Source organism: Dasypus novemcinctus, chromosome 3, assembly GCF_030445035.2.
Source record: "Dasypus novemcinctus isolate mDasNov1 chromosome 3, mDasNov1.1.hap2, whole genome shotgun sequence".
Lineage (NCBI taxonomy): Eukaryota > Metazoa > Chordata > Mammalia > Cingulata > Dasypodidae > Dasypus > Dasypus novemcinctus.
The window spans coordinates 11,068,021-11,085,727 of record NC_080675.1 but is presented as its reverse complement, the minus strand read 5'-3'; the positions used below and the strand labels follow the sequence as shown (position 1 = coordinate 11,085,727).

Sequence of the window (17,707 nt, the reverse complement as noted above, 5' to 3'; positions counted from 1 at the left end):
CTGTTTTTAATTCAACTATCACAGGCCAGGTTCTCACATCACCAAGCACTGTGGCTAGGCAACAAGGTTAAAATGCAAGAGACACAAACTGGTGGTGTCTGGTGCTTCCTACTATTTCCAGATGAGAATGGGATCGGAGAATATGAAATTAGTGGTATTTTTCTTATGCAATTTTCTTACTTGGCACTTAAAGCACTTTGCCTATATTGTCCCATTGAACTGTCAGTATGGCCCCACAAGAAGAGTGCCCTTACCCTCATTTAAAGGTAGGGAAGCTGTGGACTAAAGTCCCTCCTCAGTGGGGAGGACCAGGATTCCACACAGAATGGACTGCTTTTCCTGAAAGGCATTGCCTAGTCATACTTGAGGTCCTGCTTACCTGCCTTGGAAGGCGTGGCTTAACTGCCTTAGAAGGTGTGGCAGTTTTGTATTGTTTATGATTTCCACAATCAGATACTGGATTGTGTTTGTAAACTGGTCTGTTCCCCTGGGTGTATTAGATTGTACTAGATTCAGAGGTTTCACTTTTACTTTATTAAATCAAGATTAGGGCTTTTATTTGACCACATCATTCGGGTGACTCAGTTTGAGTCCCTGTCCCCCACCCCCTTTGTGGGCTATATAAATGGATGCTCAGTCAAAGACAGAGAAGAAAATACACAGAGAAGAACACAGAGAGTTTAGTTTTGGATGCTGGAGCCTCGGGGAGAGAGCTGAGCCCTTCGCCTGATAGTTTGCAGCTGTAGAGACCAGAGCCCTGAGCAGCTGAGAAAGCCTGGGAACAAACGAGCCCCAGAAAGAGATGAGCCTTATGCTAGGCTACAGCTGAGCTCGGAAGCTGGAACCGCGGAGCCTTAGAAGGAAGACGGCTGTATCAGCAGCCATCCTGCTCCAACACGTGGCAACAGAGTTTGGTGAGGGAAGTAACTTACTCTTTATGGCTGTAAGCTTCTACCCTAAATAAATACACTTTATAAAAGCCAACCGATTTCTGGTATTTTGCATCAGCACCCCTTTGGCTGACTAATGAAGAAGGTAAAGGCAGTACAGCTGATCTTGGGAAGGGCAGGGCACAGAAGTTCCTGCTCTGAGAAGGGAGAGCTGGGCTGAGGCTGCAGGTCTGGGAAGAAGGGGGTAGGCTGGTTGGAGCCTGGCCGGCCTGGAGCAGTTTCGGTGTGGGGAGGAGGGGGCAAGAAATGCCCACGTAAGAACCAAGCCTGGCTGGTGCCCGGCAAAGTACACAGAGCCGGCTGGGGCAGATGGCATGATGAGGAAGCAGGTGGGCGAGATGGGTTGCACCAGACTGAGGGGGACTGTGAATCCCAGGAGCTGACAGAGACTTTCAGAGGTCACTTACTCCAATGGCTCTCAGGTTACGCCTCCAAGGTACAACTAGGGTTCTGAAGAGTTGGATTATACCCATTCCCCCAACCCACCCTCCCCCCCACCAAACCAACTCCAGGGTTATCATCAAAGTGAAAGAAATGTATAAAATTCATGAGGATTCTTTCTTTTCCAAATGTCCTCTTAGCTGCTGCCGGTTCTCACTTCTAGCCACTAGAATCTGGGTCAAGAATAGAATATGATTCGGCACAATGCTAGATGAATAGTCTTATATTTAATCATTTAGCATCACAAGTGTTCTCTGAGCAAGCAATCGCATGTCACCCAGGTGTGTGGGACTCCGTGAAAGGGGAAATCCAGCCTCCAGCCAGTCTACAGGTGGGCGACCGCAGGGTCCTGCCCCACTTACCAGCTGGCCTGGGTCCCTGCTCCTTGTGGGCTGCCGACCAGGGGGCTTTGGGGTCCCGAGCGCACACCTGGGCTCCCTCCCACGCCTCCTCTTGACTGCACTGGACCTGCCAGGGCCGGTGGGGTTCCCAGGGCGTCAGAGGTGGGGGCTCCAAGGAATGGCTCCAGTCCCTTTAATAAGAGGAGCAGGGAGCTGAGGGCACAGAGTGGGAAGCTGTGAGGGACAGAAGGGGGAGAGCGGTGCGGAGCAGGCCGGGGCGCGTGGAGAAAGCTATGGCCACCCAGGCCCTTGCAGTGCCGACGTGCCGAGTAGGCTGGCGGGGCCGAGAGAGAGGCGAGTGGGCGCAGGCGGGGCCAGCAGGTGCCAGGCGCGGTGCGGGAGGACACAGGGCTGCTAAATGAAGGTGAACAGGAGCAGGGACATCGCTGGAGGGGCCCAGGGAGCAGGTGGAGGCAGGAACTGCGGGCCTGGGAAAGGACAGGAGAAGAGTCAAAGGCAAAGGGAAGGCCTGGGAGGAGCGAGGGGTGGGGCGGAGCGGGGCTCGGGGCAGGAGAGCTGGGGGTGGCGCACCGCCTTCCAGGAGGCAGAGCTCTGAGCTGAGGTAAAGGGACAGCCGAGGGGGGGTGGGTGCTGTGGGGAGGGATGGAGGGATGTCTGGTTCCGTGGTCTCGGAAAAGTCACGGCACTTCCTTAGAGTGCAGTTTGGGAAGCTGGGAAATCAGCGCTACCTATCGCAACTGGTGGAGCGGTGGCCGCGGGGCAATAAGGCGATTGTAAAAGCAAGTGCTCCCCAGATGCTGGGAAGTGAAGGCCCCGTGCAGCTCTTCCCAGGCGGCCGCTTGCACGCACTGGCTCGAGCGGGGAGCGCAGGAGGGCCCCTGCCTGCCCCATCTGTGCGCCCAGAGGCGTTGCCCTCGCCCCCCCCCACCACTTTGCTCACCACGTCACTGTCACTCGCACTCCGGGTCTGGCAGCTCCTCAAGGAGCAGGTCCTCTATGCCGCGAAACTGCGATAGAAAGAGGGGCGAGTAGAGACCAGAGCCCCTCACCCCCACCTGCCCAGGGCGTTCTCCTGCCCATCCCAGCCGCGGGCGGCTAGCGGCCGAGGACGCAGGAAGCAGGTGGGAACCTCCAAGGGGACTCCGGGGCCCCTCGGGACTCCCCCCCCCCACCTTCCTTCTCTGCCCAGCAGAGACGCCTTCCTGCGGCCAGGGTCTTCAGTTAGAGACCTCTGACTCCAATCACAGAAAAATCTCCAGTTGTAAATAAATATTTTTCCTTTTTCCCCCTCCACAAAGCTTTGGGGCAGAGGGAACAGGGGCCAGACACGGGGGTACACAAGGCCCCCCGGAACCACCTGGCTGGCTCCTGGAGAGCACCCCACACTTGCCTGGATATGGCACACTATGCGCCAGAAATTGGAATTGGAGCTCCGGTACCTTCTTCCAGGGTAGAGCTGCCACATCAAAGGCAGGAGCAGTGGCGATAACTGACTGGGGCACATAGCCTGTCCCAGGGGGACATCTTCCTGTCGCATGAGTACTTGGCGCCCCGACTCCGTCTGCAGGGAGAAGGGGGGACCTGGAGCACCTCTGCCAGGGCTCCTCCAGGCACAAGTCCTGGAGTCCCTCCTGCCACCTGCCGAGCCTGGCAGGTCTCCAGGCCTGAGGTGCCCGGCTCAGCCCCTAACGCTGTGCCCGCTCCCCCAGGAGATGCTGGATGGCCGGTACGACAAACATTCTCAGAGGTCAGACCACCTGGACAGGGCCTGATGCCCTCCTGTTTGCCAGGTCATGCAGTGGGTCCCGGAGCTTCCTAATCATGCGCTCTGGTGCCCGTTCCAGCTGTCACAGGGGCTTCTTCCACTGCTCTTTATTTTGTCCTATTTCCTTTTTTAAGCAAGGTATCCCTGGACCCCAAATTGGGGGGCAGACCCCTTTTCACCATCTCCACCATCACTCCTCTACCAGCGTCCCTTGAGGTTTTCTCAATTTTTGCTGCCTCGCTGGCCTGGCACCCCCCAGCAGCCAGGAGGAGCGGTGAAAACTCAGGCCGTGTCCTGCTCGAGAGCCTAGGATGGCTTCTCATCACAGGCAGCATAAATCAAGATCTTTACCAGCGCCCATGGAGGCCCACCGGGCCGGCCCTTCTTCTACTGCTCTGTTCTTTGCCCTCCCCTCTGTCCCAGTCCTCGCCAATCCTGGGACCTGCCATGCTCATGTCTGCAGTGAGCAACCCTCGTATCTGCTGTTTCCTCTGCCTGGAACATTCTCCCCAGATCTACGCAGGGCTCGAGTGCATGCATATAAAGACAAACATAACACACAGCAGGAAGACAGAACTGAGACCTAGCAAAGCAAATCTGTTAGGCCAATTACAGAATATGAGTTTAATTCACCAATGAAAAGAAAACACTCAGAAAAAAACCACCTCTGTGAGATACATAAAAGATATGCCTGAAATAGATTCAGAAGGGTTACAAATAAAATGATCAGCAAATATACACCAGGCAAATGCAAATGTTGACCCCCCAGGGAGTTTTGCCTGAAGAACTCGACACCACTGGTGGACCCCTCTTTCCCAGGTTAGTTCTCCACCAGATCTTACCATCAGTTTAAGAATTTTGTTGTCCATGTGAGTGTCACAAGTAGTGAGGATGTGCTCACACTCACTGCACATCCCCGGAGCCAAGAACCCTGACTGGCATAGACACTAGGCCCCCCATTTGTTCAATGAATATTTTTCTAAAGTAGAAAACTTCTAAAATTTTTTCTAAGAACTAGAGTTCACTGTTAAAAATTTTTTCAGCTGTTACAGCTCACATTGCAACCATTCTTGCTGTGTTGATGTATATAGTCTTCCACATCCTTTAATCATGTTTAGTTTGCATTCATCTTTTTCTCGTTGAGCTAAGTAGATTTTTCAATATGAAGAGCACTGGGCGGTTCCTGTCAATCATGTGTGGCAAATTTGCTAGTAGGTTATTTTCTGTGCAGCATTTATAATGAGTATGGGGAAAACTCTGGATGGTCTTGGTTTCGGTGTCATACTGAAGAAGATACTTCCCCGTCAGAGATGAACAAAGATAGTCACCCAGAGTTTTCAAACACGTGACTTAAAGAGTGTGTGTGTGTATATGTGCACATTTGAAAAATGTAAATGTCAATAAAGGTTCAAGGTTTAGATGGTGGTTCAGCACCTAGAGTGTCAACCCCATCACTTGCTACCAGTACTACCTTGGACATGTTTACATTTTTATGCCTTGATTTCCTTATCTATTAAATGGAGACACAGTCAATACTCAATAACCTTTTGCTTTTTACTATTTACAAAAATGTTCTGTTAGATATTTTATTTTTGCTTTTAACTTATTTTCTTTCTTTGGTTTTTATATTTATACATATATTTTTTTGTATATATATACATTTCTACCTAAGTTTCTTTGGGGAAATCCAGACTCTTGAGGGCAGTACTTATCAAAGTTTTATATATATATATATATATATATATATATATATATATATATATATATATATTTAAGTTAATATTAACTAAAGTTCCTTTTTAAAGCATCACATATGAAACAAAAGTCAACATTCATTCAACACCTGCTTTTACACTATTATATTATTAAGTCTGTTTCTTCCAAAGCACAGAGGATGTATGAAACACCCCTACTTTAGGGCAGTGGTTCTCTAGCTTGGTTGTATAATCTCTTGAGCGACCTTTTTAAAATGAAGATTTCTGAGGTCCAGCCCAGGAATTCTACCACTGGCCAGGTGTGTGACTCACTTACTTTAGGGAAGTATTACTCCTATTCTGGAGATTAGGAGACACAGGAAAGTCCTGTCTTATCAACAGCATATTCACACGGCCAGAGGTAAGCGGTTCTCATGCTTCTCCCTTCACTCCTTTGTGTGGTTCCCAGCCCGCTTCCTTGCCTGGAGAACTCCTACTCATTCTTTAGAGCCCAGCTCAAGGTGGTTTCATCTGAGAGGCCCGGCCACAGATGAAATCAAGCCGCTCCCAAGCCTCTCTGCCACTGTCCTCACCCCACGACCCTGGAGAGGCTCCCGCGTGCTCTGCACGGCCTGGGGCGTCTGTGACTTTGCAGAGCCAGGCCGGGGAAGGAGGGTGCTCTTGCTGTCCCGCCACCCCGGCCCCAAAGTGGGTGGTACCTGGATGGTGATGGGCAGCCAGGTGCGCCGCTTCTCGTCCACGTAGACGTTCTTTTCCCAGATCCACAGGCGGTCGGGGAGCGCCCCTCTGTACTCTCTGAAGGGGCGCTCGCCCATAGCGCCTGTGGAGCTTAAGAGTTGATCAGCGGGGCAGGGACCCCCGCCGCCTTTATAGGGGACTGCGCGCGGGCGCCCCCGAGCGGCGGGGCAAGAGGCGGGGCGTGAGCCGGGGTGGGGCGGGGCGAGCGGCGGACCGCCAGGCTGATGGGGTGGGGTTCAAGTCGGGGCGGGGCGTGAGCGGGGTGGGGCGGGGCGAGCGGCGGACCGCCAGGCTGATGGGGTGGGGTTCAAGTCGGGGCGGGGCGTGAGCGGGGTGGGGCGGGGCGAGCGGCGGACCGCCAGGCTGATGGGGCGGGGCTCAAGTCGGGGCGTGGCGAGAGGCGGGCTCAAGGCAAGGTGGGGCGGGGCGAGGCTGCACCTGCCGGGTTGGCTCAGTTCCAGGCCCTGAGTTCAGAGCCTCACCTGGATGTACCCTGGGACCCGCCAGCGTCCCGGAGCCCAGGTTTGGCCCCAGCAGGCCAGGGGCCTCCTCAACACTCCCAACTAGTCCTTCGCGCCCCTTCTTCCCCTCCCATTGCGGGGGCCACAGCGAGAGCCATTCGTGGCCTTGCTTCAGCGCGGACCCCACTGTCGGAGTCAGCTCCCGCGTGTCTGTTCAAGCCACACCCCAGACTGGGGCTCCAGGCCTCTGTGTGAAACTCACAGGCTGGGGGGCGGCCCAGAGCCAGAGCGCACCTCCGCCTCTTCTGGTCTCAGAAGGCACCCACGAGAGAGCCTGCACCCGGCCTGGGTTTCCCGGGTTCAGCTGTGGTTTTGAGTGTGAGAATCAAAACCTCTCCCTTCCGACACAGACTTCCGACACAGACTTCTGACACAGCGGCTTTGATGACGCTGTGGCCATCTAAAAGCTACTGTGATGCGTGGAGGTGGAGAAACAGGGTTTTTCCCTTAGGCTTTGAATTCATTAAAGAAAGCATAATTCAAAACGAATGCTTAAAAAGAAACCAACCCCCTCTCTCCACCCCAAGATCAATGGTTATATGATCAACCCCTTTCTCTGTCAATTACAGCAAATAAGGAAAACATTTTCACTTCATCTTGTATCAACACACGCCCATTAAGACAATTAAGGAATTAAAGAACAACAAGACAAATGCAAGCACAGTTCCAGCCTCATTGCTCAAACATCACCGCTGGCAGCGCTTGGGTTCCTTAACTTCTGACGCTTTCCCCTCTCTCTGACTAGGTACTAAGAAAATAATTTGAGATCTTTTGAAATGTCATGAAAGTGAAAGTGAGTTTAAGACCTGATCCCCTGGCAGCAAAGGTGCGAAGGCACGTGTCTTTCTCTGCCTACGAGACAGCCTAATTCCCAAGAAGGTGCTAAGGTGGCTAAGGTAAGAGAGAGAGATTTGAATTTAACAGGAGCACAAAACAGAAGAAAAAGCACAAGAAAAACTGGGGGTGGGAGGGAGAAGATGTGAGCCCAGCAAATTTCTTCCTGTACAATAATCAATATTTAGCCTGAAAACTGATTTCCCTATGGACGATTTTTTGCTCCAGACCCAGAGAGCCACTTGGTGTGAGATGATAGTGGGTTGTATTGGGGAAGCGTCATCCAGCCCAGAGTTTTGAGGTCAGGATGAGAGCGAGTCCAGCTTAACCAGAAGTGCTGGGATGGCCTCTTGTGGCAAGGGAAGGAGGCTGGTAGGAGCCACTGATGCACCCCCACCAATTGCCCTGGGGCTCAGAATGCCCCTGGGTCTGCTGATCTAATAAGCCATTGTTCTGCTCTTCCAAGAGGCCTGAAGGAACAAATAAACAAATAAACAAAGGAGCAAGAGTCAGACCCATTTGGCTGGAGGAGAGCCTCCTTTGAATGTTGGAGGAATATGATTCCTTTTCTTTTTTTTCCCCATTGCAAGGACAATATCTTTCTTCATTGTCACAGGAGAGCTTCTTAATATTGTGCAAGAGTATATGTCATTCCTGTGTGGGACTTAGAAAATCATTTGAGAAAGGTTCCCCAAAAGTGAAAACTGACCTAAGCGTGGCAGACAAGTTTATTAGATGGCCTCTTTGGAAGCCTTGAGCTTTCTTCGAGGAAATTCCAGGAGAGGGCAAACAATAATTACTGTGTGGTCCCAGAGACAGGGAGGGATGGCTCCCCAGCAGGTTATCTGCTCGTTTTAGGATTCTAACACCAGTCAGCGGAGATTTCGAGCTGTGTGCCCCTTTGTGACTTTTTTATTATTTTAAAACATTTTCTTAGACTCCTTATTGGTTTGCGAGTTCCCTGAGGATAATCAAGTGTGTATTTCTGGAGAAAGTACCATGAAACAATTATTTTGGCTCATTTTTTGACAGAATCCTTAACTGATGCTTTTATGTTCTGACTTGAGATCCAGTTTTGACTTTGCCACTATCACCTATTGTATTAGTCAGTCAAAGGGGTGCTGATGCAAAATACCAGAAATGGGTTGGTTTTTATAAAGACTATTTATTTGGGGTAGGAGCTTACAGATACCAGGCAATAAAGCATAAGCTACTTCCCTCACCAAAGTCTGTTTCCATGTGTTAGACCAAGATGGCTGCTGATGTCTGTGAGGGTTCAGGCTTCCTGGGTTCCTCTGGGCTCAGCTCCTCTGTTTTCTCCAAAAGGTCAGCTGTAGACTATCAGGTCAGCTGTAGACTATCAGGTGAACGGCTCTGTCTCTCTCCCTGGGGCTCCAGCTTAAGTCTTCAAACTCCAACATCAAAACTCCAACATTAAAAGGCCCTCAACTCTGTCCCTTGCCATGCCTTTTTATCTGTAAGTCCCCACCTACCAAAGAGTGGGGACTCAATGCCCTAATCATAACTCAATCCTGCCCAGGTTCAGACCAGATTACAAACATAATCCAATATCTATTTTTGGAATTCATAACCATATCAAACTGCTACACCTGTGAACTTGCAAATCCTGGACTTTGGTGCCAAACATTTGTAATGAACAGGCCAAACTACCGTGCTGTCAGCCCATCTCTGACTGAGGCATTTCCTGATCCTACCATGAGGTTGCCTAATGGGAGGAAGGAACAAAGAGGAGAAGAGGTGGACACAGTCACCCCTTGGTTAGGGAAAGCCTCCAGCCTTGAGCAGAATGATTCGGGAAGTTAAGGACCCCCAAGGAAACCATGCCTCTGGAGAGAGGAAGCCGTCCTTCTTGTTTGGGTTCCAAAGAAAGAGGCTGAGGGTGGGCATGGCCATCAGTGGAACCTACAGCCTTGGGCGGAAGTGCGGGCCCTGGACCAGTGACCTCAGCACGGCCTGGAACTCTGCAATCAGCAGACCAACCCAGGTGGGATCTGCATTTTAACGAGATATGTGGACCCAGGAAGTGCCAGTCCACATGGAGGTGCAGGACACCTCCTGGTGGTGTCTGTCTCCTCCAGGTGGGTGTCTGTCTCCTCTAGGTTTCTCTACAGCACAGGAATTGGATTTGTGACTCTGTATCATTTAGTTCTAAGTTATCTTTTGTTTGGTTAAATTCACTTTACACACACACATTATATATATAATATAGTATTTTCCCCCTAATAGAACATCCTGCAATTAAGGTCAGACTAAACGAACCTCAGTGAGTGTAGCAAACTACAAAGAGTCTAAGGGGAGGCTGCACAGGAGTCCAGGCCTCTGGGCCCCTCTACCCCAGGGGCCAGACACTAAGCCAGGAGATGGAGACCCTGGCTGCCTAGTAGAATCACCTGGGAAGCGTATGTAACACACCTGTGCCCGCCCCCACCCCTGACTAATTAAATCAGAAGCTCTTGTGGGTGGTGCTTAAACCCTGGTGGTGGTAAAAGAGGATTTTTCAAGTGTTTCTAAGGCACAGCCGGGATTGAGAACCGTTTCTCTAAGACGAGGCACTGTTTTTGAAGCGTGGACAGGGTTTATACAACCAAATAACCATGAAAAATGTTAAAGCTAGAAGGCTATTTTTTCTGTCATCAGTTCTCATTGTAACCCTTACCCTGGCCCTATACTCTACTTCTTTGCCTTTACCTTACTTTGACTTTGTTGGTTCTACCTTTTGTGGGTAGGGAATTATACACCCAGTGTATTAGGATTGCAAGGGTCTGGGATCTCTCCGTTGCGTGAAACACAGGAACCCCAGTATGTGGGCCCGCAGGCATCCCCGCTGGTTGTCTGGAGTGGTTTTTCAAGACTCCTGGGTCTGGGGCATATTTTGGAGCAGTGAGGGTGCTGGTCAGGTGAGCTCAGGGTTAAGGGAGATGTTATAGACTTTACCTGTGATGGATGAAAGTGTATCTCTAGATAATGGAAAAGCTGAGACTGGGATTTGCCAAGCAGAACTCAGGAAGCGATTCTAGCTTCGCCCTCTGCCTGCTCCTCTTTCTCTTTAAACTTAACTTCTTTAAGCTTTAAGTGCTTTTCAAACCTTAAGGGGCCTTTGGGGATCTTGTTAAAATGCAGATTCCTAGGGGAGCAGGTGTGGCTCGAGCAGTTGAGTGTCTGCTTCCCCCTTGGAAGGTCCCAGGTTCAGTTCCTGGTGTCTCCTCAAAACGAAAAAACAAATCACAAGCAAAACAAACGAGAAGGCCGGCTCAGGGGTGCTGATGTGGCTCAGTGGCCGAGCTGAGTGTCGGCTTCCCACAGACGAGGTTCTGGGCTCAATCCCTCGGCTCGGTATTTAAGAAAAAAAAAAGTGCAGATTCTTAGTCAGTAGTTTTGGGGTGAGCCTCAAGATTCTAACAAAGTCCAGGCCTGATGGTGCTGGTCCGTGCATACCCGGGGAGTAGCCAGGCACTATACCATCGCCCCCAACACACACAAACCGCCAACGTGAAAGCAAAACACAACCCCTCCAACCCCTATTCAAAGTCCCCCAAAGAGTCGGCCCTGACAAGGGGGCGAGGGAGCAGCATGTAGGAGAATTGCAATGCACACTTTGAGTAGGAATGTGGCTCCCATTTGCCCAGGGGCAAGTTTACCTTAATTTGTCGGAAATAGCTCTCTGTCCTGGGATTATTCCACGTTTTGGGTATACCTACTATATAACTGGATAGCAGCCTGGTTTTTACTCCACCCTCCATTTTAATTTAATTTAATTGTATTGTATTCATTTGCCCTCAGAAAAATAGTTCATCTGTCTCTTCATGATAATTGGATAGAAAATTGGCTCATAATTTCAACTTCTCTAGCATGTATAAACCGGGCTAAATGCATTGCATTGCTTTTGGCTTTCACATGGAAAATGTCCTCTTGCACAATATCCCTTGATCTAGCCTTTTAATTTTAAGGATATTATATATGGAATTCTAGTCAATTACATGATGTGGGGCTTGTTGTTTTATGGTGGTAAGTAGGAATCTAGTTGTATTTTTTCCAATTATTTAACCGACCTCCCAAACACATTGGATCGTTTATCCTTTCTACACACGATTTTGGAAGCCACCACTATTAAATACCACATTCTCAGACTGAAATGGGTCTATTTCTGAACTCTGTTTTGTCCCATAGACCTTTTTGTGTGTTACTATGGCAAACCCACACTTAAAAAAAAAACTGCTATGGCTTTGAAATACATTTTGATGCCTGGTGGGGTAGGCACTCCCCCCTCCATTTTTGTCTTTTCAAAGTCATCTTAGCTATTCAGGTACTTTCACATCTCTGCATTTCTTCTTAATACTTTTGGGGTTTTTATTGGCATTTCATTGAAGTGATACACTTGGAAAATCTCCTTCATATTCTTTAATAACATTTTATAATATCCATCATAAAAGTGTCGCATGTTTTGTTTAGCTTATTTCTCAATATTTTATGGTTTTCTGCTTCGTGTGAATGGTATTTTGTGTGCTCTTCGGCATAAAGGAATATTACTGAATTTTGGTGCAGGTCATGCATCTGGCATCCATTGCTAAGCTCTCATGTTCATTTAGTGGTTGTTCATCTGTAAATGATAGCTTTTCCTCTCTTCCTTTCCAATCCTTCTGCCTCTCTCTTTCCCTCCTGCTCATTGCCCTTAAGTGTTTGTTAAGATATGTTAATTAAATAGCAGGAGTGGTGGAAGGCATTTCTGTCTTGTTCCGATCTACTAAAACTGAAATACCCCTATGACTCAGGGATTCTATTTCTGTGTAAGTAGAGTATAACTGTATTTTCTCATAAGGGAATGGATTAAAAATGTATCCTCATACAGTAGAGTACTACAGAGCAGCAAACAAATCTTTCTGTATTAATATGGGTAGAGCTCAGAAACAGGGCCAAACGGAAGAAAGGAAGGTGCCGAAAAATCCCTGCAGTGTGGTGCCTTGTGTATTTTAAATACGGGCTCACGTTATGTAATGAGTCAAATATTCTCCAAAAGAATTCCCAGCACACTTGTGCATTAGTTGCTGTGAGCAGAATGTATGCATGGGGAAGGAGAGGGGAACCAGCTAAAGGTGATTTCAAGCTATTTGTAAATGTGTTTTCCTTACCAAGAAAAAGGTGAAGAAGACTGAAAATAAACATAACAAAATATTGACAGTTACTAGTTAGGGAGAATGAGAAGATGGGTGTTTGTTTTGTTCCTTATGCTTTCCAGAATTGTTTTGTTTGCTTTTTATCAGAGAAAAGGATCTGCTAGAAGAGTGCTAAATTGTAATACTGGGGCATTGTGACCTCAAATTCTCTCATGGCCCTCTGGGAAGAGGTGAAATCTTTTCCTTTTCACTACCTTTTCAGCCATTAGTAATAGAATTAGGTTTGGCTACCAGCGGCAGGAAACGCAAAACAAGTAGTTTAAGCAAGAATGAAATTTGATCTTGCTCACTTAAAAGTGTGGAAGCAGGTGATCAAGGGCTGATGTAGTATACCCCCAGGGGCAGGAGACTCCCTGGTCCAAGAGGGCTGCTCCAGCTGTAGCCATTGCTTCTGCATTCCAACCAAAAGGAAGAAAAAATGGAAGGACAGGGCACATCTCTTTCCTGTAAGGGCATTTTCTAGATGTTTTCATAAGTCGCTTCTGCTCATATACCAGTGGCCAGAGTTGTCCCGTGACCACACCGAACTGCAGGGAAGACTCATCTTTACACTGAGTGGTCATGGACCCATGTGACGTTTGGAAGTTCTTTTGCTCAGGAAGAAGGATAAAATCCTTCTGGGAGACCACTGGCTGCCTCTGTCACATATCCTGATGCTGACCTTCTCATCTTAGCTGTAATTCTAGCATGTGGAGACTAAAGAGCAAATTGTAATTTGTCAGCAAATTTCTTTACAAAAACACTGCCTGTTTTTGTAAATAAAGTTTTATTGGAACACAACCACTCATTTGTTTACGTGTTGCCCAATCGCTGCTTTTGCTCTACAAAGGCAGAGTTATGTAGTTGGAATAATGATTGTATGACCCCAAAAGCCTAAAATATTTACTGCCTGGCCCTTTACAGAGAAGTATGCTGACCCCTCATGGAGAATTCCTATTCTCAAAGAAATAGGAGATAAAAAGAAATATGAAGTCACCATTCTTTTTTATTTTTTAAGATTTATTATTTATTTCTCTCCCCTTTCCCCCTCCCTCCATCTGCTCTCTGTGTCCATTCGCTGTGTGTTCTGTGTCCGCTTGCATTCTTGGCGGCAGCAGGAATCTGTGTCTCTTTTTGTTGCGTCATCTTGCTGTGTCAGCTCTCTGTGTGTGCACACCACTCCTGGGTAGGCTGTGTTTTTTCACGCGTAGTGGCTCAATGTGGAGCACACTCCTTACGCAGGGGGCTCCCCTATGCCGGGGACACCCCTGCATGGCACAGCATTCCTTACGCACAGGCCAGCTCACCACACAGGCCAGGAGGCCCTGGGTTTGAACCCTGGACCTCCTATATGGTAGGCGGACACACTGTCAGTTGAGCCACATCCCCTTCCCGCCATTCTTTTTAGAAAAAGTTTTTTCTTTTCCTTTCTAAATCATATTAGTCCTCCCAAAGCCCCAAATGGGATGGAGGGATGACTAATACATCAGAATTCTTTTTGATGGTACTCATGAACAGGATCTAAAGCTCTGGACCACACTGCAAATTCCTATACCCATGTGTAGCATATTGAAAATCTCTCATGTAATGACATTTTTTTTTTCGAATGGGATTCGGCCCTCATAATTTGGAAATATTAACAGGAGGCTGTGACTCATAAAAGCTCCTGCTTTTTTTTTTTTTTTTCCCAAACAAGGTGTTTCTTTTTTTTCTTTTTTTTTTTTATTGACTTTGTAATAATATTACATTAAAAATATATATGTGAGGTCCCATTCAACCCCACCCCCCCCAACAACACTCGTTCCCATCATCATGACACATCCATTGGATTTGGTAAGTACATCTTTGGGCACCTCTACACCTCATAGACAATGGTTCACATCATGGCCCATACTCTCCTCCATTCCATCCAGTGGGCCCTGTGAGGATTTACAATGTCCGGTGATTACCTCTGAAGCACCATCCAGGGCAGCTCCATGTCCCAAAGACGCCTCCACCTCTCATCTCTTCCTGCCTTTCCCCATACCCATCATCCACCATGTCCACTTTTCCCAATCCAATGCCACCTCTTCTATGTGGACATTGGATTGGTTGTGTCCATTGCACCTCTATGTCAAGAGGAGGCTCAGATTCCACATGGATGCTGGATGCAATCCTCCCATTTTCAGTTGTAATCACTCTAGGCTCCATGGTGTGGTGGTTGTCCTTCTTCAACTCCATCTTAGCTGAGTGTGGTAAGTCCAATAGATCAGATTGTAGGTGCTGGAGTCTGTTGAGGCTCAGGACCTGGCTATCACATTGTCAGTCCAGAGATTCAAATCCCCTAAATATATCTTAAACCCCAACATTAACTGCACCTCCAGCACATTAGCATGAAAGTCTTATGAAGGGAGATCCCATTTGAGTCCAGATTCATCACACATAAACACCATTTCCAAAGAGGGGCCATCTGCCCTGGTAGTTAACCCCATCGGCCATGACCATAACTCCCATGGGTCTCTTTAGCCCTCAAAGGAACCAATATCTGGGGGTTGTATCTGCTTTATCTATCTCTCTGACTCTGCTCAGTTGTGCATGAGGGCAATCCTTCTGCCCGCCTCCAGACTCTTTTTTAGAAACTCGTAGCCATATAAACTCATTTCTCCTTTCCATTTCCCCCTTACTTTAGGTCAAACAGCATTTTAAAGTCATGGTATTTTATGTAGACATGGATATTCTGCTGATCCGCATTGAACCTTCCATATAAGGTCATTTTCCAGTTGCATCATCAGTTGGTAGTTGATAGTGGTCCCTCGTTGCCAGGGAGGCTCATCCCCGGGTGTCCTGTCCCACGCTGGGGGGAAGGCATTGTATTTACATGCTGAGTTTGGCTTCGAGACTGGCCACATTTGAGTAACATGAAGGCTGACAGGAGGAAATTCCCAGGCACAATGTTGCTCTAGGCAAAAGCTCCTGCTTTATCATTGCCATCACCTGGGCAGCCTCTGATGTCACCCGGTTTACTCACCCTAGCACCCAAACTCTGCTCTATGGCCCTCTCTTGATGGCGGTAGGCAGCCTGCAAGGCGGCCCCCATGCTTCTCACTTCCTGGTGCTCACACATGTGTGTGAATGCAGGGCTGGTCTTTGTGCCCACAGAACACAGCAGAGGTGATAGAGGGTCACTCTGAGATTAGGAGATCAAGGACTGCAGCTGCCATCTTGGGCATCCATTCTCTCTTTCTTTCTGATCTCTGGCTCTGGGGGAAGCCAACTGCCACATAGTGAGCAGGGCTAGCAGGAGGCTCATGTGACCAAAAGTCTCCGGCAACAGCCTGCGAGGAGCTGAGGGCTGCCAACCACCATGTGAGCAGGCTGGGAAGTGGATCCTCCAGTTTCAGATGGCTGCAATCTCATGAGTCCCCAAGCCAGGACACCTCCAGCTAAGAAACTCTGTTGTTTCAAACTGCTGACTTTGGGGGTAATTTTTTATACAGCAGTAGACAACTTGTATATTGGCTCATGCTTGGCTCCAGATCCTAGGGCAAGCAGAACCAAAATGTTTGGAATATTTTCGAACGTTGCTTTGCTGTAAAGAAATAAGGATATTGTCACTGATAGCTGTACAAGTGTTTAATCAAAGAATAAGAGGCCAGTTGGAGTTGTAGGTCAACCACAATCAAAGTAGAGACAAATCAGAGGTTAGCAAATAATCCCAATCCACTGGACAGAGCTAAGGCTGCCCTAAAAAGTGGGAGGGCTGTCCTGCTTGGTGGTACGGGTTGCTCAGTTGGGGCCTGTATGAGTGCCATCCTCCCCCCACCCCAGGTGAACTACCTGCTTGGTCTTACACAGCGAGCCTGCAGGAAAGCCATTAAATTTCCTTGATGAGTCTGAAGATAAATACTTCTCTCACATTTTAGAGAAGCAATGGATGGGTGTCAGAGTCACTAGATTCCAATTCTCACTGTCTGGAACTTGTAGTGTGACTTCGGACCAGAGATTTCTCATATCTGGACTTCTCAATTCCAAAATGAGGAGGTTGGCCAGATCTTTTAAGTTTCCTTCCAGGGCTGATTTTCCCATTTTCCCCTATTCTGTCCATTAATGATGATGATGATGTTGGTGATGGTGATGGTGATGAAGATGATCCACTACAGGTGCCCTGAGCTAGGCACTGGAGAGACAACATTAAACCAGCTCGAACAGGCCTTGCTTTCTTGTGGAGTTTACATTATGAGGCTATGAGTTTCAGTCTCGTTTACCTGTTCAGGGCCAGGTAGCAAGGTTACTAACTTTGAATACAAAATGAGAAGATGGTTTTTGAAGTCATCTGTCTTTATTATTTAGCATTTACTTTGCACCAGATATTACACTAAGCACTTTATATTTGAGACCCCGGGCTCTGGAAACGGTGTCTGGGGTGAAATACAGCCATTGGCCCTGACTACCTTTGTGACAGCGCACATTACCGAGCCCTCTGTGCTTCTGATTTCTCACCTGGCAATTGAAGGTAATCATAGTACTTTGGGTTGCTGTGAGGGTTACATGAGTTTACAAAGCGTAAACCATGCTTGAATATAGTAAGACTTCCATCAAAATTAGCTTCTATTATTTCATTAACTCCTTAGAACAACCCTAAAAAAGATGTTATCATCTCCATTTACCAGATGATAAAACTGTGTCTCTGCGAAACTAGGCAACTGCCCCACCAGAACACAAAATGAGAAAGTGGCAGAACCAAGATTTCATCAGAACGAGTTCCCTTTATGGGGAGAAGTGTCATTTGGCCAAGCTGAAGGTCCTGCTTACCATGCTTGGAGGGTTCAAGTGGTGGGATCAGCAGGAGCGCAGCTGTCACAGGAGGATGCTTGCACTGGGTTGAAGGGGGCCTGGTCTGTAAATGGAGAGTTTGGAAGGAGCAAGGGGGAGGCTGGGGGGCTCTGGGGGCCCTAGGACAGTTTTGGGGAGGAGGAGCTACTGTTGAGTTTGCAAGGCCAGCTCAAGGGGAGGACAGAGGTGTGGGGGGCAGGCCCAGCCTGAGTCTCCACTGACCCTGGTAGAATGGCAGAGCTGACAAGGACTTTCTAGATGGATTTCTCCAGGTGTTCTTAAACTATGGCTCCAAAGAACCCAGGAGTTCTGAGAACTGGCTGAGAAGGCCCTGCTTCTGAGATGAAATAATGGTGATCTGTGTCTAATTTGCAGTAAAACACAGAATTCTTAAAGGA

The 17,707-nt window shown here is 48.3% G+C and overlaps 1 protein-coding gene across 1 annotated transcript; it reads right to left on the bottom strand.

The window, feature by feature from the left end:
- Nucleotides 1–2,703: 2,703 nt before the first annotated feature.
- On the bottom strand, nucleotides 2,704–6,048 carry TCL1A (TCL1 family AKT coactivator A). The gene is made up of 3 exons (XM_058294910.1): nucleotides 5,932–6,048; nucleotides 3,144–3,314; nucleotides 2,704–2,760 (listed from the first exon to the last, which is right to left on the bottom strand). Exons 1-3 carry the CDS (start codon nucleotides 6,046–6,048, stop codon nucleotides 2,704–2,706), a joined length of 345 nt encoding a protein of 114 aa, XP_058150893.1.
- Between the last annotated feature and the right edge of the window lie 11,659 nt (nucleotides 6,049–17,707).

Coding starts and splice junctions, on each gene's coding strand:
- TCL1A (XM_058294910.1), bottom strand. CDS start 6,048: ATGGGCGAGCGCCCCTTCAGAGAGTACAGAGGGGCGCTCCCCGACCGC. Junction 3,315..5,931: donor GGCTGCCCATCACCATCCAG/GTACCACCCACT, acceptor TTCTCCCTGCAG/ACGGAGTCGGGGCGCCAAGT. Junction 2,761..3,143: donor GCATAGTGTGCCATATCCAG/GCAAGTGTGGGG, acceptor TTTCTATCGCAG/TTTCGCGGCATAGAGGACCT.